This window comes from Podarcis raffonei, chromosome 2, assembly GCF_027172205.1.
Source record: "Podarcis raffonei isolate rPodRaf1 chromosome 2, rPodRaf1.pri, whole genome shotgun sequence".
NCBI lineage: Eukaryota > Metazoa > Chordata > Lepidosauria > Squamata > Lacertidae > Podarcis > Podarcis raffonei.
The window spans coordinates 77323423-77349210 of record NC_070603.1 but is presented as its reverse complement, the minus strand read 5'-3'; the positions used below and the strand labels follow the sequence as shown (position 1 = coordinate 77349210).

Below are 25788 nucleotides of genomic sequence, written 5' to 3'. Positions count from 1 at the left end.
TGCTTTAAATTATCAATTTGTATTATTTAGAAATAGAATTATTTACATATTTGATGTTACTGATACAATTTTCACTTTGAAAAAATAATAATTTACAGTTTTATTTTACAGCAGAAAATAGAAGTCTGGTTATGTAAAAACAGCCAATGTGGCAAGACAGCAAAGAATTTAGCATTATTTTCGGTTGGGAGCTGCTTATCCAACACAATGAAACTGATTTCAGCCTAAAAATGTGATCAACCCCCCACAACCATCAATAACAATGCTCACATTTAAATAGTTTTTGACTGCAATATATTAGGCCAATCCTAAATATGTTTAACTTTATCCCAAGGAAGTCACACCAAGTTTTTTTTTGGGGGGGGGGGGCTCACTCCCTGTAAAGTAATGGAATTGCAGTTTGTTTTTTGTCATTTGTCCCGCTCTGAGGCATGTTGAACACATCAGAAAACAGCACATGCTCCATTACAATTTGAATTGAATACCTTTGTCCTATTCTTCTCCACCAATTTAATTGCACTTGCACTTTAAATGTAATATCTAACATTGCAGAGGTTTAAGACCTTTGTGCATTTGCTCCTTAGCCGATTTCTTACACTTACATGTTTTAGGAAGGTGTATCAATTTACACTGACATATATCTGCTCTATGAACTGCTCCCAAATGTTACTTTCATAGAATTGTAGAGTTGGAAGGAACCCGAGGGTCATCTAGTTCAACCCTCTGCTATGTATGATATAATAAAAACCTCCGCTTCCAAGTATCTGTGGCACAGTGTCTTACATCCAAAAGAATGGTGGTAGGCACAGTAGATCTGGATGGACTCCACCCAGTTGACATTTTATTCTGGATTACTTTAATTTATTATTGCAACCAGGTAAAGTAAATGAATGCAGGCAAATTAAATGAGATCTGCCTACAGCTTATGGCTTTTCTCAAACCAGAAACCTGCTTTTCATAAAGATGCCCAACCTGTGCAAGGCCCAGATTTCACGGCACTTTGTGTTGAGCACCAATTTTCAAATAACTCGCAGAAGCATTTCTTGAGACGTCTTCCATTATCCCTGTTTTGAACGCCCAGTGTTTTCTGCATCACTGTTGTTTCACAGGGCCGCTGTATTCAGTGTTTTGCTTTAACTTTTCTTCTTGCATCTTTATGTTTCTTCCGACAATCCTGAAAATATTTCGAGTTTGTTATTCTAAGTTAACATTTTAAATACTGTCAGTTTCACCAGCTAGCCTGCTCCATAACAGACAGGGAGAGACAACTGTTTGTAAAGTATTAGTAGGGATTATGCAAGTTTATTCTGTCCCTGGTTAAATTAGGATAGGCATCCACCACAGCTATTTCAGCACCTCTGTTTAAACTGCACTAAGATAGCTTTCTGGATCCATTGTAATGAGGGGTTCTAGAAGGGTTTTGTGACCATGATTATTCTGACAGATGTATATTGGTGCAGCAGTGGCCAAGGACCTGGCAAGGTGGATCTGGAGCCTAGGGGACCTAGTTTGCCCCTGAAACCCTTTCCACTAGCCCTCAATCTTGGTCTGAAGCCCTGCCCTTCTTGTGCAACTGAACTTCGCCTCCCGTTCCTCACCTTGCTTGCCCCTGCACTGCCGCCCTCTCAAATCTACTCCATGGGTTCCCCCAAATATCTGTAGCACATTTTGGGGTGGGGGAGAGGAGAGGGAAAGGGAGAGGGAGAGGGAGAGGGAGAGGGAGAGGAACTTCCTTCTCTGCTTGCACAAATCATTAGATTGAACCCACCATCCCTTTTAATTATAATAACCATGAATATAGTACAGATATACAATGAAGTAGGGCATGGCTGGGAAACCTACAGCCCTCCGAGTATTAGCACACTACAACTCTCATAATCCCTGCCCATTAGTTATGTTGTTTGGGACTGATAGGTGATTGCCACCAACAACAGGGACAGGTTTCCTGCCCCTGAATGAATTGGTCATAGTTCAACTGCATATTTTAGTTGAGTACAGTTAACGTGAACTGCATGACCAAGCTTGTGAAAATAACTTTACAAAAATGGGTCCAGGAGTCTTGTTATTTCCACAAGTATCTCTAAATCAGACCAATAATCTCTTCAGTCAACATACCTCAAGTAATGTCTGGCGCCGACTTTCCCAATCATCTCTGTCTTCATCAAGGTTAGAAGATTTACAGAACAGCTTTGGACCCTCTACAAAAGGCACAAAGAAGAACTCCAGTATTTTCTTTTAAATGATCTTGCATTCAGCAGGCGTACGAAGGGAGGAAGTTATCACTGTGAGACAGTGATCGCAACTCCTGCCTGAGATGAAATGCTTGATGGCTTTGACAGCTGAAGCCATGATAGTGTTTACTAACTCACATGCTGCTTGTGGCCTATTTTCCCCCTCCCACTCCACTGCCTGCTACGTTAAGCATGAATTATATACTTGTAAAGGACAAAAGGTTATCTGTGCTGTCCACAGCCCGAGAAATCACATGCTGTTCTCAGTCATATGGCGTTCCCAAAACTGCATTTGTTCTTTAAAAACCATGTTGTCAGCAACAAAACATACTAAAAACACCAGGGAGGAGAGATCGCAATCTAACACAATCCTGTAAGTATTGTCTGGGGAAGGGGGAATGGCAACTCCTGCCCAAGCTAAAGCATATTGTTTTAAAATCACAACTTATGAGTTCAGTGCTAATCAAGCTAACTTTCACTGCCAACTAACATATATTTTAATGTTCTTTGACAGGCATGTGAAAGGCAGCTTTAAAAACATAAGTTTAGAAGAGCATAAACAAGGAAAACCATGTGCATGGAAAGCATGACAGAACAATCTATGTTTTTAGAGGTCTATAATTTTACGGTAGTTTTGCTGGTTACTGAACTATCCAGCTGCCCGAAACGCTCTTCACCACCCCTGCCTCCAATAGCTCCTCTTTTTCTTCCAGGCCTTCTCTGAGTACCTTCCCACAGCAGCATCTAAGGCAAGCCTTTTCCAAGGGAAGGACTGATGGGAGCAAGGTGTGTTGGGAGCAGCTGTTTGAAGGGGCCATGCATGAGTTCAGACGGTGGTCGCTACACTCTCTTGCTGGCTGTTCCTGAGGGAAAGGCACTGGCTCCCTTCCATCAATGGTGTCAAACCCACCCTCAACCTTTCCCAGGGGAAAGACTGGCACTGATGGGAGTGTGCTAGCTTGGCTACTACTTGGCCCAGTGCCATCTAAGCATGCCCCACCTGCCAGCCTTTCTTGTTCCATTGTAGGAAAGGCTGCCTTTGGCAAGAGGTGCTGGTTTGGCCTGGTGTGTCTATGATGCTCCTGCAGGTTCTACCACATCACTTCCAGCCTCCCTCCCAATTCTGAAGTGGCAGGCATCCCTGCTCACTTCTACAACTTCAGATATGGGAGGAGGGCTGGTCCCTCCTCACACTTGCCATTGTGAGCACAATGGGTCTAATTCTCAAAGCCTGACCATTCACAGTGTAAGGTAAAGGCTCACAGGCTGCTCCACTGAAAAAAATTAAAAAGATATATTAAAAACTTGAGTTGCATCTCCTCCTCAGTTGACTGTATTGAGGGTGCACCTGCTGCTGAACCCCCAATTCTGCCCCCCTGCCCTTTTTCCTGTTCATACACAATAACATGACGCTTTATCTTGAAATAAAGTTCAAAATATGGGCAGCAGAAAGGAAGATGACATCATAATAAATATGAACCTTAATGAACAGAAAACAGGAAAGAGAAACTTTTTGGGTATGCAAGTGACAACCCAAAGGAGGATCTCAGACAGTATTAGCAAAGACGATCTTGATATTTATGGCCTAACACTTTAACATCTACCCTGACACAATGGGCACCAATTCCAAGTTAAAGAGAAAATATGAGTCCTCGGGAACTTCAGATTGTTAAATAGACTCAAGGCTGTGGAAAACAGGCCTGCATGCCAACCATGAAGTTTCTTGTTTCCAATTCTTTATTTGGTTCAGTAAAGGGTCTAAGGGGAAAAAACCTGACAGCTAAGCATGTATTTGTTACCAGTCTGTTTCCCTTTTCCTTTGTACCTACCTTTTAATCTATCGTCGTCTCGGGAGAAGAAGAAAAATCTATTATTAGACTGTGGCAGAGCTGGAGACCTAAAAAATGAACAAGAACCTTATTAGTCCCCAAAAGGAACACATGAATAGTACATTCAACTTGAGGAGCAAGGATACATTCTTAAAAGCAACATGCAACATTTTTAAACCTTGCCCTGCCCTCCTTTCCTGAACATTGAGATGTTTCAAGAAGGGTCTGCATATGGCACAAAGGGATGTGATGGAAGGGGCAAACCACCACAGTTTAGACAGGGGTTGAGAAGCTTGGCTGTGAGTGGTTTAGGGAATGTCTGATATTTGGGGCCTATATAGCCAACTGCTTTAGGGATTCTCAATAAATATCATTTGTAAGGACCACCTACATTTCTTCGACATCTTCTCTTTCAACTTCTTCTGTCTCATCATCTTCTGAACTACTGTCCTGAAAACGTGGATCCTCTTGCCATGCAACCCTTGAAGCTTTTATGGTTTCAATTACATAGGGTTCTGCAAAACAGACAGACACAAAAAAGAATAGAGGATGGCAGCTTATGAAGAAAGCAGTCCAACATAGAAACTTCCACCTCAAAGAAATTCCCAAGCTATCCCACCCTTTCCCTGCAATATGCAGAGGAGTCACGCTCAGAATGCTGACCAACACGAGAGTTGCAAATACACATATGGGACTGTGAGCAGCAGAAGCTATCTTACTCTCTATGGATGTATTTTAGTGGACTTAAGAGTGTATCACCCCATAGATTAAGGGTACCCAACAATCCAATTTTGGACCAAAAAAACTTTAGAAATTAATTTGAGGGTATCTCATAGGTATCTACACATAATTTTTTTTAAAGAAAATCTGAGTTGTGAGAGCACATGGCACAAGGCAATTTGGCGTGGAATGACCCACAATGGAACACAGGGATGGGTACAGTCTCTTGGCTATGCTATGCTCAGACAGCTAAGGGCTCTAGAGGTAATCACTAGCTCCTTGCCTTATGCCTAGAAAGAAACAGGTAGCTCAAGCAAATGCTGCAATACTGGTGTAATAAGCTCCTAATGATTCATCCCCATCAAAAAGATGAGTCACGGTGTTTGGAATGAGCTCAAATCCCTAAGCCGCCATAAATGGAAGCCTTGGATCAGGCATCCCCAAACTCGGCCCTCCAGCTGTTTTGGGGCTCCAACTCCCATCATCCCTAGCTAACAGGAACAGTGGTCAAGGATGATGGGAACTGTAGTCCCGAAACAGCTGGAGGGCTGAGTTTGGGGGTGCCTGCCTTCGATGAAGTGCTCCATGGTTGTCAGCTCTCAAAAGTTATGAGGCCATGAAAATGAGCTAAGTAACACTGCTTGCATGCTGAAGTTGCAGCCTTAGAACAGGCACTGGTACCTTCTTTCACTGGCGGCCTCTCCTCTTCAGCACCAAAAAAGGAAAATTTGAAACCGCTGGTTTCCTCCTCTCTGTTGGTTCCAGTGCTGAATCCTAATGTCTCTGCCTCAGCTGGAGTTGCTTCTTCCACATCCTCATGTTTATCCCAAGGTATTTGTTCTGTTTTCTCATCACACTTTGTAGATCCAAGTATCTCTTTCAAATCCACAGCGACATCATAAAATATTTCTTTAGACACCTCAGGCAGTTTCTGAGCTTCCTCCTTCTGCTTCTTCCTTTTAGCTTTACTATAGGAATTAAGTGTGAGCGCATTTTAGTGTCTCATACTTTACAGATTAATAATACACAGGTGATTTATATATTGCCAAGAGCCTACGGCGGAGTAAATAGGAATGTAGCATTTTTCTCAACCCATTTACTTTGGAACGTGCAGTGTGCAAAAGCCCTCAGTCTGGTACTCTTGCTTCACTTACTTTGGCTGTGTTTTCATATAGCAAGGGACTTGACATAAGTCATCTTTAGAAGCAACACATTGCTCCATTTCAACATTTGATGGCTGGCCAGTCTTGGTTTTTATATATATATATATATATATATATATATATATATATATATATATATATATCACTGTCACTCTCAAATATCTAAAACAGGAGTCTGATGTTTCTGTAAGGCCTAGTTCACTAGCAAGCAACAGCTCTGAAATCACAGCTAGTCTATCCTGCGCCTTCTGTAAAGTTAGGCGAGTCCATTTCTCCCGTTCCAATTACTCATATAATAAAGCAAAGAGAACAAAGCTCATGAGGTTCCTATAGCATAGGATTTAAAGTGTTGAGAAGGAAAGCCTTAGGTGCTAAGTGAAAGACAAACAGATTCCTAGCAATGAGCAGTTGGTGGAATAAATTACCTTTCTTTCTCAGTGTTTTCTGGCTTCCTTTCAAATACAGCATGGTCTTCCCTTGTAGGGTCATAGCGCAGGGTGTTCATATCTCTATAAAAGAAAACGACTAAGTAAATCAAGATGTCATGAGCAAAGTTTAAAATTCCTCCAATGGCGCCAAGATTCCATTCTATGAAAATATTTATTTATAAACGTTTTTGTTGCTAAAACTAGATCTTGCTTGTTTTACTGTACAACGATCTATGGCAGTTCTAGCAGAGATGAATTGGATATATGCCAAAATATGCTCTTACATGCACTGCTTGAGAGTCCTGCATAGTATACTTGGGACATTCACTTAGGACTAAAGTATGTCTCCTTCCTTTTCTAAAAGTACACTTGCATAAATCTATGATCCTATACGGGGTGGGGGTGGGGGGAGAGGAATCCTTCAGACCATCATTTAGCTGTTTTTCGAAGACCAGCCGAAGGCTAAACACAAGGCTGTAATGGTTTGATGTTGACTTATTTATCTTCCCCGTAATGTCACCTCAGGATATTTTTCATGCTATGATTTATGATGTAATTTTGGCTGAAGATGCCAAAATGGACTTTGACTATATGAAGAATTCTGAGGCCTCAGTCTGGTGTATCAAAGGCCTGTCTATCTGCAGGTTCTCTCTCTCCTAGAGCAAGTGCCCACAGAGCTGTGGAGACTGACCTGAATTCTCCAAAAATATCTAGTGACTCTTTGGAAAATGTGTGAGAGGAAAAGGTACAGGTGTGCTTGTGTGAGTTCCACCTTTATATATATTCTCTTCCCCTTCTTTTGCAGACCTCTTTGAACACTTGGGGCTTGTTTTCACTTTTCATTGTTTCCTTCTGTTATTTGTTCCTGTATTTCTGACCTCCTTCATTTTCTTATTCTTTTGACTCCCAACATTCCTTCTTCCTGCCCCCTTCCTAACTTGCTTCTGATCACTCTCCTTCTTTCTATTTCCCTTCAACCCCAATTCTTGATTTGATTGCTCCAATCCAAAGGGATTTGGCACCAGTTTGCAACCAAGTGGAATACAAGCAGACTTTTAGCCTATATTCCTGAAACAAACATGATATGAACTTTTAACCTTCATAAAAGTACCGTATTTTTCACACCATAGGACGCACTTTTTCCCCTTCAAAAATGAAGGGGGAATGTGTGTGCATCCTATGGAGCGAAGACAGCATAGCCCCGCGACCCTCTGCAGGCTGGAGAGGTGATGCGCGGCTATGGCAGGAGCCTCTATAGCCGCGTGTGACCTCTCCAGCTGGGAGAGCACGCTCGGGGCTAAAGAAGCCCCGCTTACCCTCTCCCAGCTGGAGAGGTGACCCGCAGCTATTGCAGCAGCATCTTTAGCCGCGCGCCATCTCTCCAGCTGGGAGAGCGCGCGCGGGGCTAAAGAAGCCCCCCGCGACCCTCTCCCGGCTGGAGAGGTGAAACGCAGCTATTGCAGCAGCCTCTATAGCCGCGCGCCACCTCTCCAGCTGGGAGAGCACGCGTGGGCTAAGGAAGCCCCGCTTACCCTCTCTCAGCTGGAGAGGTGACACGCAGCTATTGCAGCAGCCTCTTGAGCCGCGCGCCATCTCTCCAGCCGGGAGAGCGCGCGCGGGGCTAAAGAAGCCCCCTGCGACTCTCTCCCGGCTGGAGAGGTGACACGCAGCTATGGCAGGAGCCTCTATAGCCGCGCGCCACCTCTCCAGCCGGGAGAGCGCGCACGGGGCTAAAGAAGCCCCCCTCGACCCTCTCCCGGCTGGAGAGGTGACATGCGGCTATGGCAGGAGCCTCTTTAGCCGCGCACCTTTCCGCTGCTCCCCGACCTGCTCTTTGGGGCTGGTGGTGGGCTTCCCCCCGCCAGCCCCAAAGAGCAGGTCGAAAGGAACCTGAAGCCTGGAGAGCGAGAGGGGTCGGTGTGCACCGACCCCTCTCGCTCTCCAGGCTTCCAAGGGAGCCGCCTGAAGGCGTCTGAACACACCTTAAACGGCACCTTGTTTTAGAGGGGGGAAACAAGAGGGCGGAAATTCTCCCCCTCTCCGTGCAGTGCCTCCTGCCGCTTTGCTGAAGGGGCGCTGGGCAGAGAGGGAGAGATTTTTTTTTTCTTGTTCTCCCCCCTCTAAAACAAGGTGCGTCCTATTGTCCGGTGCATCCTATAGTGCGAAAAATACGGTAATAGTGTTCTTAGATACAGCTATTTAGAAGCTCTGTTGCAATGACTGTGAACTCCTGCTATTCTACTATTTCTGTAATGCATAATGGTACACAGAAAATTGTATCACTTAAAAAGGCATGAGATTGTCAGCCTTTAGATGCCAGGATAAGACATTTTTGTTTGCTCAGGCCTTGAGTTAATTACCTTCTATGATCATCCTTTAGTGAGGTGGGTAAGACTTGTTAATTTGTTGCTGGATGAGCATTTTATACATTTTGTATTCATTGTTTCAAATTTTTTTAAAAATTGCTTTTATGTGTAGCATTTTATCTTGCTTAGTCACTTCAAGACTTTTTATTGTATATAACAAATGATAAAATTAATAATAATAACCAACCTCAAAGATGGCTACAAAACATTAACAAATAGGAGAAATTTGTGTTATTTTAGTGAGTTAATGTTAAAATCACATTCCATAGGAAGAAAAAAGCAACTCTTTAGCAGCAGAAAGCAGTAGTTCTATTCTAAGCTGGGAAAACGGGTGTTTTCACTTCGCTTCCTTATACAGAAAGCTTCCTACAAACAGAAAACCATCTTAGGCTGAAAGGTTCTACTCAGGCCTTGGTCTGCTGTGATAGCCCTCTGCATTCAGGGAGTTATTAATGTGGGAGAACCATCAGCAATGTGAAAAGGTGTAGTACATCCCAACACTTCATTCTCCTGTATGTGTAGAACAAGCCTTAGTTCATCTGATAAAAGAAATACCCATACTTGAATTTCTTGGCATTTGCTGTCTGCTTGCGAGGTTTCGAAAGTTCTGCACCAATATTCAGAAGATTTTTCAAGATGTCAAGATTTCTCTTTTTTTCTAAAGTGAGCTCCTCCTCTTCATCTATTTCCACTTTTGGTTCATCTAAGTGGAGAAAAAGTAACAACAATTAAAGGAGCCTTAATTGCCAGCACCACCAAATGATATTGGTTGAATTCAAACATCACACCAAACCATGGTTTGTTTGTTTTTAGCATCCGAACCTATGCAGCGGGCTGCCAAATAGTATTATATTAAATGGTGTGAAACTGCCATGCAATCCAGTTTAACCTAGCTGTCTGAATTAACAAATCACTGACAAACCAATGTTACTGCCCAGCCTCAAGAGACTGTTATTACATCATGGCAATCCATGATCTTATGATAGCCTTAAAAATTGCCTTGCCTCTTCCAAATGTGTAGATGTAGATCTATTGATATTCTGTCAGACATGGCAAATTTCCAAAGGATTGCAGGTGGCAGTGAGTTAATGTTAGTGAGTTAAGACTATTCCTATACAATTGTAGTATATTCCTTTTCCCTTTTCCCATATGTGGTCACAGACACAGTATTTTTTAATTGCCTTTTAAAGCATTTAAGGTGAGCAATAGTAAAGAAGGAACAATAAATATAACAAGGTCACAGCATATAAAATTGTTTTAATGAACTTTTCTCTAGAGCAATCAATAGGAAAGCACCTAACCTTCTTGTTCACTGTCACTTTCAAGGAAGCGAGCATCCATACGAAATCTTTCATCTGTTCCAAATCGTGACTGTAAATGCATAAGCTGAAACAATAGCAAACAGAAAGTTGGTATTCCCTCTTCCTGGTTTATGGCAGATATTCATTCTACCTTCAATAATTGCTATGTGGTTATAATGATGGCTGTTATTCTGTGTACACAAACACACACACACACACACACACACACACACAATGGGCTTGTATTAACACTAAGCCATATTATGACGTAGCATGAATAAGCAAGTGCTCTGGTGCACATTTTTTAAAACTGTGGTTGCTTCACTTCTCCCTCTTACCTACTACTGCTGCGCTATGGGGAACTAAGCTGCAGTTTGGCTTAGTGTTACATCCAAAGCAGGGCTTGTTGTTTGTCTCCCCCCCCCCCCAAAAAAAAACCCACTGGTGGTAAAGCAAGAACAAATCAGCTTAAGATTTGAAGCAAGCCTGAGTCTGCATGCAACACTAAACCAATCCATAGCTTATCTCTCAGCAGCAGAACCAGAGGAAGAACGAAGTGGAATGATTTTCTGAACATGCACCACACTGTTTGCTTGCCCATGCTAAGCCAAAAGTTTGGGCTTAGTGTTATGTGCAAGCTAAACGAAGCATTTATAAGCATCCTGTTACAGCAGAGATGAGGCAGATTAGCAGACATGAAGGAACAGAAATGCCATTTATTGTCAGAGACATATTAGAATGTCAGGAAAATATTGCTATTTCTTAGGATAAAGAGTCATGAAAAGAACAATATTTATACCTATAAAGGGCTGATTGGAAGCCATCTGTAAACATTCGCGTTTTGGAACAGTTTCGGAAAATGCTTAGGATAAAGTTCAGTTATAGGAATATATGAGGAAGCTGAAAGAAAAATGTATTAAGTAGATTTACTAACCTTCTCTCCAGCTTTACCCTCAAACTGAGGTTTGATTTTGAATCTGTCATCTTCTTCATCTGCACTTTCCGATTCATCATCACTGCTCTCAAACAACTTTCCAGAGGTTTTAGTAGCAAATTCCTTGGGCAGAGTAACAAATACAGGATCTTAATCAGTTAATTCTAAAAACAATTCCTAAAGCTTTAGCAAGTGTTCCACTAGTTTATCCAGGGGTGAGTGGGAAGAAACTACAATGGCAAATAAGCCATTGTGTGCCCTCCTCAACTCAGATTTTGCCCCTTACCACCCTTTACCCATTCCAATTCAAATGAATGGAGGAAGCCACTCTATTACACTCTATTAAAAGAGTCAGGTAGAAAGCCTCGGCTTCCAAGCCCTTGGATTGATTCAGAAAACTTACTGATGTTCTTCTGATGTCCCCCTGAAAAACTCCTGTAATTTGAGTTATTCCAAGGCAAGCTGTAGAAAGTTTGCCTATTCCTACTCAGGATAGTGGAAAGTGTCAGACATTTTACCATGTCTGTTTATTTGGGTCCAGTATCTAGGTTACCTGTACTCATTAATCATCCTTAAGAATTTATTGCTGTTGCTCTAGATGTGTATCTCAGAAAAATTCAATAAATTTTGTCTGGGACGGGGGTGAAAGTAGTGGAAGAATTCATTTTTCTAAAAAAAAACAAAAAACCCAGACACATGTATGCTTATTTTTCTCTCCATAGTCGGCCATTCAAAATGCATGTTTAGAATTTTATAGCAATTGCTATGAATACAGCTGAATTTTGTAGTCCTCTCACTTTTCCCAGCAGCTGTCCTGAAGACCCTCCTTGCATGCTCTCTTGTACTTCATCTTTATTTTCAGCTTCATCCCCTGAATCAAATACTATGTGCTTCTGTTTATTTGCTGACTGAGTTTCCTACAAAACCAGAGAGTGAATAATTATGAAGATGAAACATTAGCAGTACACAAAATATTCAACAGGGGAACAAAACAAAAACTTGCACATATCTAGAGCAGTTGGACATGGAGCCAACCAGAGTGGTGGTAATAATAATAATAATAATAATTTTTTATTTATACCCCACCCTTCCTGGTTCAGAAAACCAGGCGTAGGGCGGCTAACAACAAATTTAAAACACTTAATTGTAATGCAACACAGAAGCAGCATAAAATACAGTATAAAAAAATAAATAACAATAAAATTCCAAGTTCAAAAATCAGCTTGGGGAAAATCCATCCAATAAGCAATAGATAGTCACCAGGGCTACCTGGCTGAATTAGTCCTACTTGGGCCAGTGAGGAGGCCAGGGGAGAATTAGCTGTGGGGTCTCAGAGCAGGTAATCTTCATAAAAGGGGAGGGGGAGGGAAGAGAAGGGAAATAAAAGATCAGGCTGAATTCAAATTAAAGGCCAGGTGGAAGAGCTCCGTCTTACAGGCCCGACGGAAGGAGGTTAAATCCTGCAGGGCCCTAGTCTCCTGGGACAGAGCATTCCACCAGGTCAGAGACATCACTGAAAAGGCCCTGGCCCTGGTGGAGGATAGTCTGACTTCCTTAGGGCCCGGGACCTCTAAACTATGATTATTCATGGACCTTAAGGTCCTCTGTGGGACCTGGTGACTCTGGACTTAATCTGAAGTGGCGCTGAGGTGCAAAATGTGAGCACTGTTGAACCAACTGGGAACAGGGACAGGTGAGCTATCAGATTAGATATCCACCTAGACCTCCAAAAGAATCTAACACAGTGACATTTAACAGAGGAATAAATATAAAGAAACAAAACAGATGCAGTGTGTAAGTTAACAAGCTTAAGACAGCTCAACAACTATACATACTGATAATCTGAATACCGTATTGGCCCGAATATAAGCCGCATCCACAAATAAGCCCCACCTTTAAAATGCAAGGGGGGGAGAGAGAATACCTGAATATAAGTCACTCCCTTAAAATCGCTGCAGTTGGTAGAATTATAACTCTGAGCCAATTTAAGCCTTTGATCTTGCAAGCCCGCAAAAGTTACCATACAATGGCTAAAATCGCAAATCGCTATTCAATTGCTACAAATCTGCAGGCACTCATATACGTAAATGGCAAATGAACAGTCTCAAGCTAGCAAATTGGCAGTGACATCGTAAAAGCGTAATTTGTAAGGTCATGAATTTAAGCCACACTTTAACTTTTCATGGTTGGAATTTGGAAAAAAAGTGAGGCTTATGTTCAGGCCAATATGGTACTTCCTTTCTCATATATATTTTTCTTTACAGGGTTTTCTCTGCAGGGTTTTTCTTTACTAGGCTTCAAAATGAAGAAATATCTCAAAAGGTTCACAATTGAGAGTGTGTGTACAGTATTTACAAGGGAGGGGGGGAGAAATTATCACTTACACTTGGATAGTAAACACTTTCTGTCTGTATTTTCTCAAATGGGTCCTTTATTTTCTGTCCGCTGATTGCCCTTAATTTTTGCGTTAATTTATCTGAAAGAGCACACTACCAAATCTTTTGATACCATGGGTCAATATTTACATTCTGCAGTGTCTTCCAGTTTCGAGCTACCACTGCTCACACAAATGAGTAAATGACTTAACAGCTCTATATGAATATGATCTAAATTTCAATCCAAAATCATTAACAAGTCAGAGATGGCTGTATCCATTGATCAGTGATCTCACTGACCTCCTGGCATATTAGTTTCCAAAACACTTATACCTACTGACCATGCCACAGCTTCTCCAACATATAGGGGAAAGATTACGGTTTATCAGGGATAACTTTCTCGGTGTCAAATACCATTAATGTAATTTTTTCAATGACAGCTCCCTAGTATTGGCAGATGTTGTTTCATATTATTATTTACTAATATGTTTATTTCTTTATGTTTTTCTAAGGCATAATTATTAAATTGTGAAATTCAAGGTTTTATGACCACTTGCAGGAATCATTTTTTCAACCACTACCCCCCTTCCCAAATTCCACCCCAATAATATCATAATCTCTCCCATCATAATAAAAATATAAACATAAAAACTACCAGACTGGTTAACGCTCCCTGAATAAGTTTCTTCTGCAGTTCCCGTTCTTTTTGCCTCGCCTGTAGAGCAGTCAACCTTTTTTCATTATCCTGCAGCTGTTTTTCCTTTTTATCAGACGTGCTTGTAGCTTTGGCAGAATCCAGGATGGGCTCTTCACTTCTCGTGTTCTTACAGTGTGCAAAACTGGAACCTTTAATGCTCGTCTCTATCTTTGTTTCCTTGCAGAGAGATTTCAGATTTTTTGAGTTCTTTCTTTCAGACAGAACACTCACACCACTGCTTTCCACCTTGCTACTTTTTGCACTGAGTTTACTGTAGTCAGAATCTTCCCCTGATTTTAGAATACAAGCTCCCCTGAGAGAGTCCGTGCTATTTTCTTTTAACGATCTGCAGTTAAGTTTTTTGCTTGCAGAGCCGGAGCACTGAGAAACACTTTTGGGAGCTTCCAGACCAACAAGGCCGGAAGAAGTCTGGTTTTCTTGACTGTCCTGTGTGCCCAACTCACCCTTAGTCAGCTCTCGACTTAATGACCCTATTCCTCTGAAAGGCGGAACTTTCAAATTCAACTTCTTTCTCTTTGGATTCTCTTCATCAGAACTTCCTCCTTCTAAAATGGCAGAAATTATCTCTTCAGGAGAAATGCCTTTTTTCCGGGTGGTGATCTCTTTGGATTTCTTTGCAATATTGCTGGTACTGTTAACTGGAAATTCAGTACTTTTGCACGGAGTGTTATTTTGGTTAATTGCAGTATCTTTATCTATAGTTTGGGTATTTTCACTGGCTAATCTTTCTAATTCTTCTAATGTAAGATCTAGCCGGTAACAACCCCGCATCATGGTTTCGTAATCTTCATCCCCTTCAGGCTCACTTGTGTCAAGATATGAATCGGAACTTTCACTGTCCCCAGCCTTGCACTTATTACGGATGCTGTTCTGTTGAGCAGCAGCCTTTGAATCGGATGCTTTCTTAGGCTTTACTCTCCCCACGCTTTTCGGTTTATCCAATATTAAACCACTTGAGACAGAAGATCCGGAATTTGTAGCATGCATCTTAGGCTTGTCATCCTTTCCCTGCGTGACTGCCTTAGATTCCTTTGGAGCTTCCTTCTTCTCATTATTTGGTGTTCTAGTCACAGCTATAATTTCATCAGTGTCGGCCGAATCATAACCAGACTGATTGTCAGTGGTCCTCAGCACTCCATTACACCCGGTGGGCGCTTGCTTGGCATCTTGGGCTTCCTGTAAGGACCAATGAGTGTGATATTTCAGCTCGAAATCCTCTCTGACAACTTCCATATTCTCTTCCTGTTCAGTATCGGGATTATCTTGACGCACTTCTCTCTCCCTTTCTATTATGGCTCGAATTTCTTCTTCAGAATCAATATCACTTTCAGACAGACGGGTTCTATTCCTGCAAGGTGTTGAAGCAGTTCCAAGCTTCTGATGCACTGAGTGCTCTTTACTTTGCTTTTTGGTCTTGGGTGTGCGGCTTTGAACTAGTTTGCCTGGGGCCATGCTTGCTGTTTTTGATGACAACTGACCATATGAATGCAATTCTGTCCGGCTCACACTGTCCCCATCCTGCACTCTCATTTTCTTTTTAAGTGGCTCATATGCAGGAAAGTGCCCTTGCCGTTTCTTGCTCATGCTGTCATCGCCTTCCTCCAAATGCCACGTGAGCTTGGAAATAGGAACCATCTCAGTAAGGTCTTGATCCAGTTTTTTAAGATTGTGACAATATTTGGAGGGGTCATATTTTATGGTGTAATTGCCTGAATTAAGGAAAAACAAATCACTCTCTTGCACTAATTATAGATAGGTTTGCAACACTATCTGGCAGGAAAGAAAATTCTTATTAATGTGTCATTATGATTTAAGAATGCCTGGGGAACAAACATATCAGAAAGCGTGCACCTATGCTACATGTTGTCCAACTTAGTTCAGAAAATGTTTATAAAAACTGTTTGTCACATTCTTAAAACTATTCATTACCATTACTATGGATTAAATATTTCAATGGATTGTTCTTGTTTGGCTTCTTTTACTCTAGGCAAGAAGATATATGGCACAATTGGATTATCACATTGTAGACAGTGTTAATAACTGGGTAATGATATCCTGCCTCCATTTATAATAATTATAATAATTTATTATTTATACCCCACCCATCTGGGTGAGTTTCCCCACCCACTCTGGGCGGCTCCCAATCAAGTGTTAAAAACAAAACAGCATTAAATATTAAAAACTTCCCTAAACAGGGCTGTCTTCAGATGTCTTTTAAAAATAGGATAGCTGCTTATTTCCTTCACATCTGATGGGAGGGCATTCCACAGGGTGGGCGCCACTACCGAGAAGGCCCTTTAAGATGTACCCAGCCTTTAGGAAAGGATATCTTGCTTCTGTGTTGACCTTTAAGATGGAGGATTGGTAAAACTCTGCCAAATTTGCCAACAACCCAGTCCTATTAAAGAAAAAGAAAATACACCATTTTTTTTAGGGGGGAAATTAATACAATTACAAAGCAGCATTTAAATAAAATGGTAAGCAGCTGTCTAGGCTTGGGGAAGCCCTCCAGATGTTGTAGTCCATGAACATCTGGAGGGCACCATGTTGGTTATCCCTAGCTAGGCATTCAAATTTTATGTCTGCCATTGAATTCACCATACCTTGTGATTTGGTACTTCTGTTCCTGGTACTGCTTTCATGTGAAAATCTGTAAATCCAGATTTCTTCATAGACTCTAAGACATCTGTCATGCCATTTTTGCCGGGCTTTTCCTTCTTTATACTTGCCTCTTGACGCTCTCGTGCCAGTCTACATGGTAGCATACAATTACAGTTTTCCAGATTAAAAGAAAAGAGAACACAGATCTTGTAAACTTTCAAGATGGTTGCTTCTACTTACAGACACTGTAAACGCCCTACTAGTTTCAGTTCATGCAAATTCCTCCCTCCACACAAATGAAAGATCACATTCTACATTACAATGCATCCCCAATACCAATTAATCAGCATCCACTAAGAAAAACAATATATATTCAATGCATTATTCATTTCTGTTGTGAGAGTAAGGTTCACTTATATAATGCAGGATTACTGAAAATCATTTGATGCCTCACCCAACATTTTCACTGAAAGCTATTTGTAAAATAATAAATATTACCTGTGCAAAAAGCTCTCTTTGGCCAATTCTATTTGTAGCGTCCCACCTTTCCATTTTGTCTTATTTAAAGCAGATACACCTTTATGAAAAGAAATAGAAACAGAATTCTTAACTCATCCAGTATGCTAAGCATGCCTCTTCAACAACTTCTAAAGCAGGGGTGGGGAAGCAGGCATTGTTGGACTACAACTTACATCAGCTCCACCCACCCTGAACAATAGGGATGATAGCAATTGTGTGGTCCATCAGTATCGAGAGGGCCAAAGGCCCACTACCTTCGTTTTAAAGTATTTGTTTCATTATTTCATTTCTATCCCACCCTTCCTCCCAAAGGAGCCCAGGGCAGGACTTATCTCAAGTACCATGGATCAAGGAAACATGCAAGAGCCAATGTGCTTTAGTGCAGCCTCCCCCAACCTGGAGCCCTCCAAATGTGTTGGACCACAACTCCCATCAACCCTGACCACTGCCTGTACTGGCTAGGGCTGGTAGAAGTTGAAGTCCATGAACATCAGGAGGGACCCAGGCTGGTCTAGTAGAGACAAGGTAAATATGGGAACTGAGGAACCTAGGTTGAAGCACTATCCAGCCACATTGGCAAGGTTATTGGGCCTGAATGATGGGAAAGAATGGAAGGATAGCTTGATAGTCAAGGTTGGAGAAGTTCTAGAGGAGTCAGGTGACAGAGAAAAAACTTGAATGCTTGGCGACTGATACTAATAGAAAGAGAACACATCAGTAAGGAATTCAGTGCAACTATGATAAGAAGGCTAGACAAATGCCACAAAGGATAGGTGTCTATGACTAAGATGTGTAATTGTTTTTATTCAAAGGTTTGTTTCAAAGCACTCTAATCTGTGGGATGATAGTAGAGTTTATCAGTATTACAAGGATACACATAAGTACTTGCATTTTTACAAGTGGTTTGCCAAAAGACTAAGCAAAACACATTGATTAAAGGCGAACAGAGAAGTTAGAGTTAAAATAGCTGTGAATTTCAACACTTCTGCTCACCACAGATTTCAGTGTCATAAGCCAGTTTTGCTTCTGGCATCTGGCAAATACTTAAAACACAGAACATTGCACTGCCAAAAAATATACCTATAGGTCATGTACTTACATTTTTTAAGTTCTTTTTCTGAAAGGGTGATGTTGATATAGGCAAATGTCTTTGTAGGGTTCCCTGTTGAAGAATGAGATTATGTTTACTCCAAAAAGGCACAATTTAAAAACTGCAGCATAAGGGTTGTTATTGCAGATCAATTGTGACTTTAAAGAGTTTAAACTTTAAAGAGTTTAAACATATTACCTTTTTCATCTTTCCGGGTCACAATTTCTGTCTCTGTCACATTTCCAAACTTGCCAAATCTTTCCTGCAGTTCAGTTTCAGAAATTGTATGGCCAAGTCCACCAACATATAGTCTCTTTATAACTGGCACTTCCTCCATATTCAGAAATTTACGAAACGTCCTGGTCTACCATGGGTCTTTTCAGTTTTAACTTTTCTGTAAAATAACAGGTGTTTAACACTAGGAATGTATATTTTGTCATCAAAAGGGTTTTTAAGATGAAATCAATTAAGGAGAGAACATTCAGACCAAGGATAGGAAGCAAACCACCTTCAATGCTGTTTTGTTCAGTTTGTGGACTCTGTTTTCATTGATGTTGTTGTTGTTAGAATAGGAGTTGGATCCAGAGTTCCCATGAGCTGAACTCCACTCATGGGACACTCCCGCTGGAGAAAGTATTATCTGCTTGCCTTGACAATTTGAAAAGCAAAGTACAGTGGTACCTCGGGTTACATACACTTCAGGTTACATATGCTTCAGGTTACAGACTCTGCTAACCCAGAAATAGTACCTCGGGTTAAGAACTTTGCTTCAGAATTAAGTACGTAACCAGAGGTACCACTGTATAAACTTTAAAGCAAATTAAAATATTAAGATAAATACAGGCACATACTGAACAGTGCTCAAAGGGCTTAAGAAGCTCAAAGGCTTAGAAGTTTAAAATTCCAACTGCAAGCCACTGAGCCTGCTTTGAAGTGGCTTCCCCTCAAATGGATACACTTCTGGTTTTACAAGGGTAACACACAACTCATTCTATTATTTTGATCCATTTACCACAGGTTAAAGGAAAAGAGAAGCACAACACAGCTGTCACTGTTTCACTTAAGAATTTAAAAAACCTCTAGCATGTTGAACCCCACTGCAACCCAAACCCTACTTCTCCTGCAATCCTTTGCATATGTGCTTATCAGACTCAAACTGCAGTACTGTACATACTTTTAAACACACTTTCAAGTAAAACTCGCTGAAACCAACAGGGCTAAAAAGTTCAGGCCTAGTCTGCAGGTGACCCCATCACCTCTGCCTGATGAGACTGAGAGGAGATATGATAGCCACCTTCAAATACTTAAAGGCATAGCTGTCAACGTTCCCCCCCCCCTTTTAAGGGAAATTCCCTTATTCCGAATAGGATTCCTCACAAGAAAAGGGAAAAGTTGACAGCTATGGTTAAAGGGCTGTCACATGGAGACAGCTTGTTTTCTCTTGCACCGGACGAGTGGATCGAAGAAAGGATATTCCAACTAAACATCAGGAAGAACTTTCTGACAGTAAGAGCTGTTCAGCAGTGGAACAGACTCCCGCATAAAGTGGTGGACTCTCCTTCCTTGGGGATTTTCAAGCAGAGTTTGGATGACCACCTGTCATGGATACTTTAGTTGAGATTCCTCCATTGCAGGGGGTTGTAAGAGATGACCCTCGGGGTCCCTACCAACTCCACAATTCTAGGATTCTCCCTGCGCTACTTTCCCTCCCCTACAGCCACCAGGCTCTGAGTGGGAATCAAGACCAGTGAAAAAAGGGGATATAAAGAGATCCGCTGCCTTTCCCCCACGCCCAGGACGAACAATGCCGACTGAGAAGGAAGAGGCTTCAGGGCTCACCTACGGAGGACCTGCAACTTCGGGGTCCGCACTGGGACGTCACAGTCCCTCTCCCCCCGCCGCCACCCAGCGCTACTCACAGCGTGGTCTCCGCGGAGTGCTCCTCGCTCACCTTTCCCCCTCGATCCACTTCCGCCGCGCGCTCCACAGCGTCGCGTTCCGCGCCGCATCTAAACACATTGCATCCACTCTCCCCAACATAATTAGTAGGGAAACAAATTCCTGGGAAGCTGGGTTGCGGCAAACGACTCCCGTGTAGCTGTGATAAAGGGGAACCGTGACTGTCTGCCTGTTTCCTCTCACCCCGGCCAGATAGAGAGGCTTACATGGCCACCCTCTAGCAGCCTTTCTCAACCTGTGGGTCCCCAGATGTTGTTGAACTACAACTCCCATCACTCCTAGCTAGCAAGGCCAGAGCTCAGGGATGATGGGAGTTGTAGTCCAACAACGTCTGGGGAACCACAGGTTGAGAACCGCTGCCTGAGCTCTTCTTGACGACCCTGCAGTCGGTGTTGTTTTTCCTGGGGTGGCAGAGGCGAGTAAGCATGAAAATACGCTTGCCATGGCTCTGAAATGTATAGCCCAGGGTTATTAAGTGCAGTTCTGACTATGTCTTCTCAGAGGCAGGAGCCCAATGAATTCAATGGGGCTTAATCGTCTCTGGTCCGCGGAGTTAGGAACGCTCGAATACGCTGCAGTCACTTTGTTAAGTAGCTCTTGATTTAGAAAAAAAGGGGGGGAAGGTTGGTAATGGAGGGGCGCTGAAAGCTACCCGTTTTGTCCTTTTGTAGTTGTGGACGTTTTCCCACCTGAATCAATGAAAAATCTATACAAAACACAGCTTGGGTACCAAACGGCCACCTGAACCGCTCCCTCCAATGCTCGCCCAACAACCCAAAGCAGATGCTGCGCGCGTGTTCCCGTTTTAGAGCTCTGCACCGCTCTAAACTTTTCCTATCTCTACGTGCCATCCAAGCTCACTGTTTCCCAGCCGGACAAGTATACTCGGCAGACTTCTGGACTGAACTATCTGATCTTCCTCAAGAGGGAGAAACGGAAGGTAGTGGGGTGTGTGAAAAAGAGGGCTATGGGCTGTTCCGCGGAATCTTTTTCTGTTCGCGGCAAGGCTCTTTGAAAAAGTTGTGGCGTGCTGTGGGGAGACCTAACCCAACCCCAGGGTTATGACGAAGCTTACTAGCTTCTTTACCCCCCCCTGCATATTTTAAGCGATGGTAGCGTCTGAGACGCGCTTTGTTTTGGCGGTTAGTTCAGATCTAACGCCTGGTCGGAGGAGCTCGAGCTGGGGCGGTTTTCGCTGCGGCGGGAGGGGTACGTTGCTGTCCTTACGTCAGCCTCGGGGTGGTGGGGCCAGGGGAGAGTTGCCGGGAGTTGCTGCTGAAGCAACGACGGGGGCCCCTGTTGCCTTTGGCGAGAGTGCCTCTGAGCATGTGCCGTTCCCTGTCGCCTGGCCCGCCCCACCCTTCGTAGTCGCGGCGGGTCTCCATGCCAAATGGCCCCACAGCTGAGGCCTGTGTGAGACGTTTTTGCCCCTGAGGGAAATTTTTGCCCCTGCCGGGGTGGGAGCTTCTATGCTGGCCTCCCCAGCGGCAAAGAGGAGCTTCTCCAGGGTCGGGTGGCGGGGCCGCCTCTTGCATTTCTGCCGCCTGAGAGGACCGCTTCATCCCGCCTCATCTGGGGTCGAAGCCCTCCGTCAACAACTGTTTCTCGCCCCCGCCTCGACTCCCTCAGAGTTGATGGCAGGGACGGTGAGGTTAGTGTAATGCCTTGATGGCAAAGCACCGCATAACAAAAACCCTTCGGGGTGAAAACACTGGGGAAGCCTGGTACTCTTAATAGGGCTTGACCTCTGTCCCCATTAGACGTATATGTGTGCATACGTTGGAAAGCACATTTTGCTCTCTCCCCTGCCCTGTGTTTCTACCTTCATGATACAGTGGTGCCTCGGGTTACATACGCTTCAGGTTACAGACTCCGCTAACCCAAGAAATAGTGCTTCAGATTAAGAACTTTGCTTCAGGATGAGAACAGAAATTGTGCTCCGGCGACGTGGCAGCAGCAGGAGGCCCCATTAGCTAAAGTGGTGCTTCAGGTTAAGAACAGTTTCAGGTTAAGTATGGACCTCCGGAACGAATTAAGTACTTTACCCGAGGTACCACTGTACTTACAGAGCAAAAAAAAAAAAAAGGAAAAAAAAAGGACAAGTTTGCCAAGACTGTCATGTGTGGTTTGGTATTTTAGACTCTCAGATCACAGCACTTGTATCTATTTAATGTCACCGTCCCACAGAATATATCCAATGATCTTGAGGGGATTCAGGACATTTTACATTTGGTTCAAGCAATCTAACTGCATATTATAAACTTCTGGAATAGTTAAGCTGAATCTCATTCTTGCTTCTGACAACTAAGATGAGCTAGCTACATGGATTGTACCCTAAAATTCAAATTCACTTACTTCAAATTAATTTCTTCATTAAGTTATTAAGAGATAAACAAAATCATGCCAACCTTAAAAAGCTTTTAGGGATGATTACCAGAATGTCTGGTAAGAAAGCCAATGAATAACTGTTACTTTTCCCACTTAAGTTTGAACATTTAACCTTAATTTCAATTACATTAATTTTTTGGGGGGGATGGGGAACCCATTACTTACCAAACTGCTGTTTTCATTCTCTTTTCTGTAGGAAGCCTGGGGTGTGAAAAATGAATAATAATGATATTAAGATTTATGAAAATGAAATCCAGTCTTTGGAAGAAGAAATTAAGATGTTAACAGAAGAATATGAATGTAGTCTACATGGATCTTTTGCTTATTCTGATGGGGAGATAATGAAGGCTATGTATGCAAATATATCTATCTAATTAGCTCAATCCATGTTTATTCATATGTAAAGCCAACTGACTAATGTACAGTTTGGGACTGATCCTTGAAGGGTCCTGAGTTTGCTTTGGACAGTAATGTAGAAAATTGTCTTTATCCTATATGCAGGCAATGTAAAACTGAACTTTTTTCTGTTACTCAAATGTAAAAGGGCATCTGTTACAGATATCTTAGTGGCAGCCAGTACATGCAGTGATTAGGAAGCTGGTACTTTAAAGTTGGAAATGACCTTTTGTTTCAACAATAGATAAGCTTTCACGTTGTATCAGTTTGAAAAGGAAAATAAATATTAACACCAGTGTAAAGAACAGGTGGGCTTGAGTACTGTTGTGTACAACCTGCCTAATTATCATATTTGTTAGATTTAAAACTAAAATGATCAGTTTGCTCATTTTTAATATAATGATCTTGGTTCGTGGCTTATTGCAACAAGAACAACTTGTGTTCCTGTAGGCTTCCTCTTCCCCTCATGCACTTAGCTTTGGCACTGATAGTTTCTTAAGCCACTGTTTCTTGCGACTTCCCAGATGAGAAATACATTAGTTTAAGGATTCACCAAAAAAAAAAAAAAAAACAGAATATGAAACCAAGATATTCTGATTTGTTGGAAGTCCTAGATTTAATAATCTAGGATACTGGTGCCAAAGCCAAACTTGCAAGGAAAGGAAGAGAGAAGGGTGTGTCTGGGTACACAGTTCTAAGTGAATAAAATATGGCTTATTGGACCAAGTTCATTAAATTTGAGGCAGTCCAGTGCAATGTAAGTCTAGTGCTATGTAAAACAATCCTAGGGAGATGTGTATTGAAATACTTTACACACAAAAATAGGCTATTTGCCAATATGTCAATGCTGGAAGTAGGCTTCTCATTTTCTTGCTGACAGCTGAAGTTTTTTCTATCAGGAAATCATTTAAAGGAAAATCTCAAGAAGACTTAAGGCACTATGAATTTTCTCCAGACTTGAAAACTCAGCTTGACTTCTTAGAATCTGATCTCTTCTTCATGATGAAATTTACAGGCATTTGCTTCACACATTGTTCTAGAAAACCTGTGGAGAAAAGTAAGTATTTTGACTCTTTATGCCTCACCCATTCTTAATTTCTATAAGTTTCTGTCATATCATATTTATCATATTTGAAAAGATCCTACAGCTGGAGTAGGATAACCTGTTGTCCAAATCCTCAAGCTGTAGTTTCCGTTTTCTGTATAGTCTTTAATTCTACATAAGATGTATTGGGACTGCATATCCTCATGATATCAGATAGGTGGAGGTATGGAGATGAGTGAAGGTTTACAGAGGAGAGGAAGAGGCCTAGTTAAATGAAAGCCCCCCTTCCTCCTTCTGTTTTTCCTTCTGTATTTTAGAATCTGGGGATACTGGTCAGCCAACACTGGTTATACTGGTGGTGCTGACTAATGCCAGATCTGCCCAGAATAAAACATCTGTCACCAAGCTGACTTGGTGTGTATAACAGACTTGGACTGATGAGCTTGGTGGCCATTTGCTAACCCAGGTGTGTTCAACTGTATTTGGTGCAACATCATTCCACGTCAGAGAGATTAACGATGGGGAGGGGTTCACCATAGTCCATAAAAAAATTCATCCCCTTTTCTAGGAGGAGACTAATGTGCATTGTCTGGGTTTAAGGGATTGTATGTGTTGTTGGGCCAGAGAGACAGATCAGAGATGTTGTTAATGTACTGTTCATCCCAGTGTACTACAATCTCCCTGACCAGGCAGGTGTGAGTAGTCTCAAAAATTATGTTGAATAGCTTTTTCAGAGTGGTCATGGGGGACTTCAGTATTCATACTAAGGCTGCCCAAGCAGGTGGGCTCCGGACATCATAGCCTCCATGTCAATGACAGGACTGTCTCAGTACATTGTTGGCCCAGCACATGTGGCTGGACATAACCTTGACTTGATCTTAGACATTTCATTGATTGGGGAACTCACTGTGAGTCCGTTATCAATACAGATTGTTCCTTGGTGTGGTTTGGAATGAATGTGGCTACTTCACTCTATAGGGGTCCTCTAAATATTTTCTGGAGTCCCATCTCCCATCATCCCCAGCCAGCATAGTCAGGGAAGATGGCAGTTCAGAACAAGCAACACCTGGAGGGTCCACAAGTTCCTCCAGCCCAGCTTCAGACAATTGTAATCATGAACTGGTTGGTAGAATAAATATTTGATGTTAAATATGGCTAATTTTAATGTTATTACTTACTTACTTTTTAAAATGAATTAAGCAGATATCAGTACCTTAATAAAGGTCTCTTTTTTGTACTTTTGTTGTAGGTGGAACTAGAACTACACACAAATACAGGCTATCAGGAAATTGCCATTCAGTGTCCTTTCAGTTGGAATTTCAACTCATGGAAGAAAATCAGGCAAAGGAAGAAGACGTTCATATCAAACAGGTATATATTAGGAAGTCTGATTTTTCTTTGGCAACCATCTATATTTGGTCACAGCGTCACTTTGATTCTTTTGGTAACTACTTTTCTAGAAAGCCTAGTAGCATTTTTCTTCAGCATGAAAGATATAACATCACTTTTCCTTGCTAATGATTAGTATTTGGTGTGCGCACGTGTGTTTCTAAAAAGAAAGCTCATTGCAGTATTTAATTTAAAGCATTTATGTCACACTCTTCAGCTGAAACGGCATCCAGAGTGGCTTATATAAGGTCACTAACAGATATGGCAGCACTGACTCTCAGGCCAACTATGTAAAGTGAAGCAAAATGAAAAACGGATGAAGAGGAAAGAAGTAAA

General features: G+C 42.1%; 2 protein-coding genes across 3 annotated transcripts in view; one reads left to right on the top strand and one right to left on the bottom strand.

The window, feature by feature from the left end:
- On the bottom strand, positions 1 to 20470 carry NOL8 (nucleolar protein 8). Its single transcript, XM_053377626.1, has 17 exons — positions 20115 to 20470; positions 18474 to 18669; positions 18285 to 18347; positions 17165 to 17243; positions 16669 to 16816; positions 16395 to 16463; positions 14003 to 15766; positions 11770 to 11889; positions 10973 to 11095; positions 10039 to 10123; positions 9299 to 9440; positions 6369 to 6452; positions 5462 to 5748; positions 4452 to 4575; positions 4061 to 4128; positions 2116 to 2198; positions 1 to 1174 (listed from the first exon to the last, which is right to left on the bottom strand). The coding sequence occupies exons 2-17, from the start codon at positions 18610 to 18612 to the stop codon at positions 1121 to 1123; spliced, it is 3432 nt and encodes a 1143-aa protein (XP_053233601.1). The 5' UTR covers positions 18613 to 18669; positions 20115 to 20470; the 3' UTR covers positions 1 to 1120.
- An 848-nt stretch (positions 20471 to 21318) lies between these two features.
- Positions 21319 to 25788, top strand: part of CENPP (centromere protein P) — a 163056-nt gene continuing 158586 nt past the window's right edge. Inside the window, exons 1-4 of one of the 2 annotated variants that reach the window (XM_053377640.1) lie at positions 21319 to 21443; positions 22819 to 22974; positions 23918 to 24075; positions 25313 to 25434. In XM_053377640.1, the coding sequence (XP_053233615.1) occupies positions 22838 to 22974; positions 23918 to 24075; positions 25313 to 25434 (417 nt within the window). In that variant the 5' untranslated portion in view covers positions 21319 to 21443; positions 22819 to 22837. Of the gene's footprint in view, positions 21444 to 21778; positions 21886 to 22818; positions 22975 to 23917; positions 24076 to 25312; positions 25435 to 25788 lie in introns of those variants that run through there. The other variant, XM_053377641.1, reaches the window with a different exon arrangement.

Bases quoted from the DNA above. Each gene is read 5' to 3' on its own strand.
- NOL8 (XM_053377626.1), bottom strand. From the start codon at position 18,612: ATGGAGGAAGTGCCAGTTATAAAGAGACTATATGTTGGTGGACTTGGC. The intron at 18,348-18,473 runs GTAATATGTTTA...ATTCTTCAACAG, and splicing joins GACCCGGAAAGATGAAAAAG to GGAACCCTACAAAGACATTT. The intron at 15,767-16,394 runs ATATCCTTTCCT...TCAGGCAATTAC, and splicing joins AAGGTCAACACAGAAGCAAG to ACCATAAAATATGACCCCTC.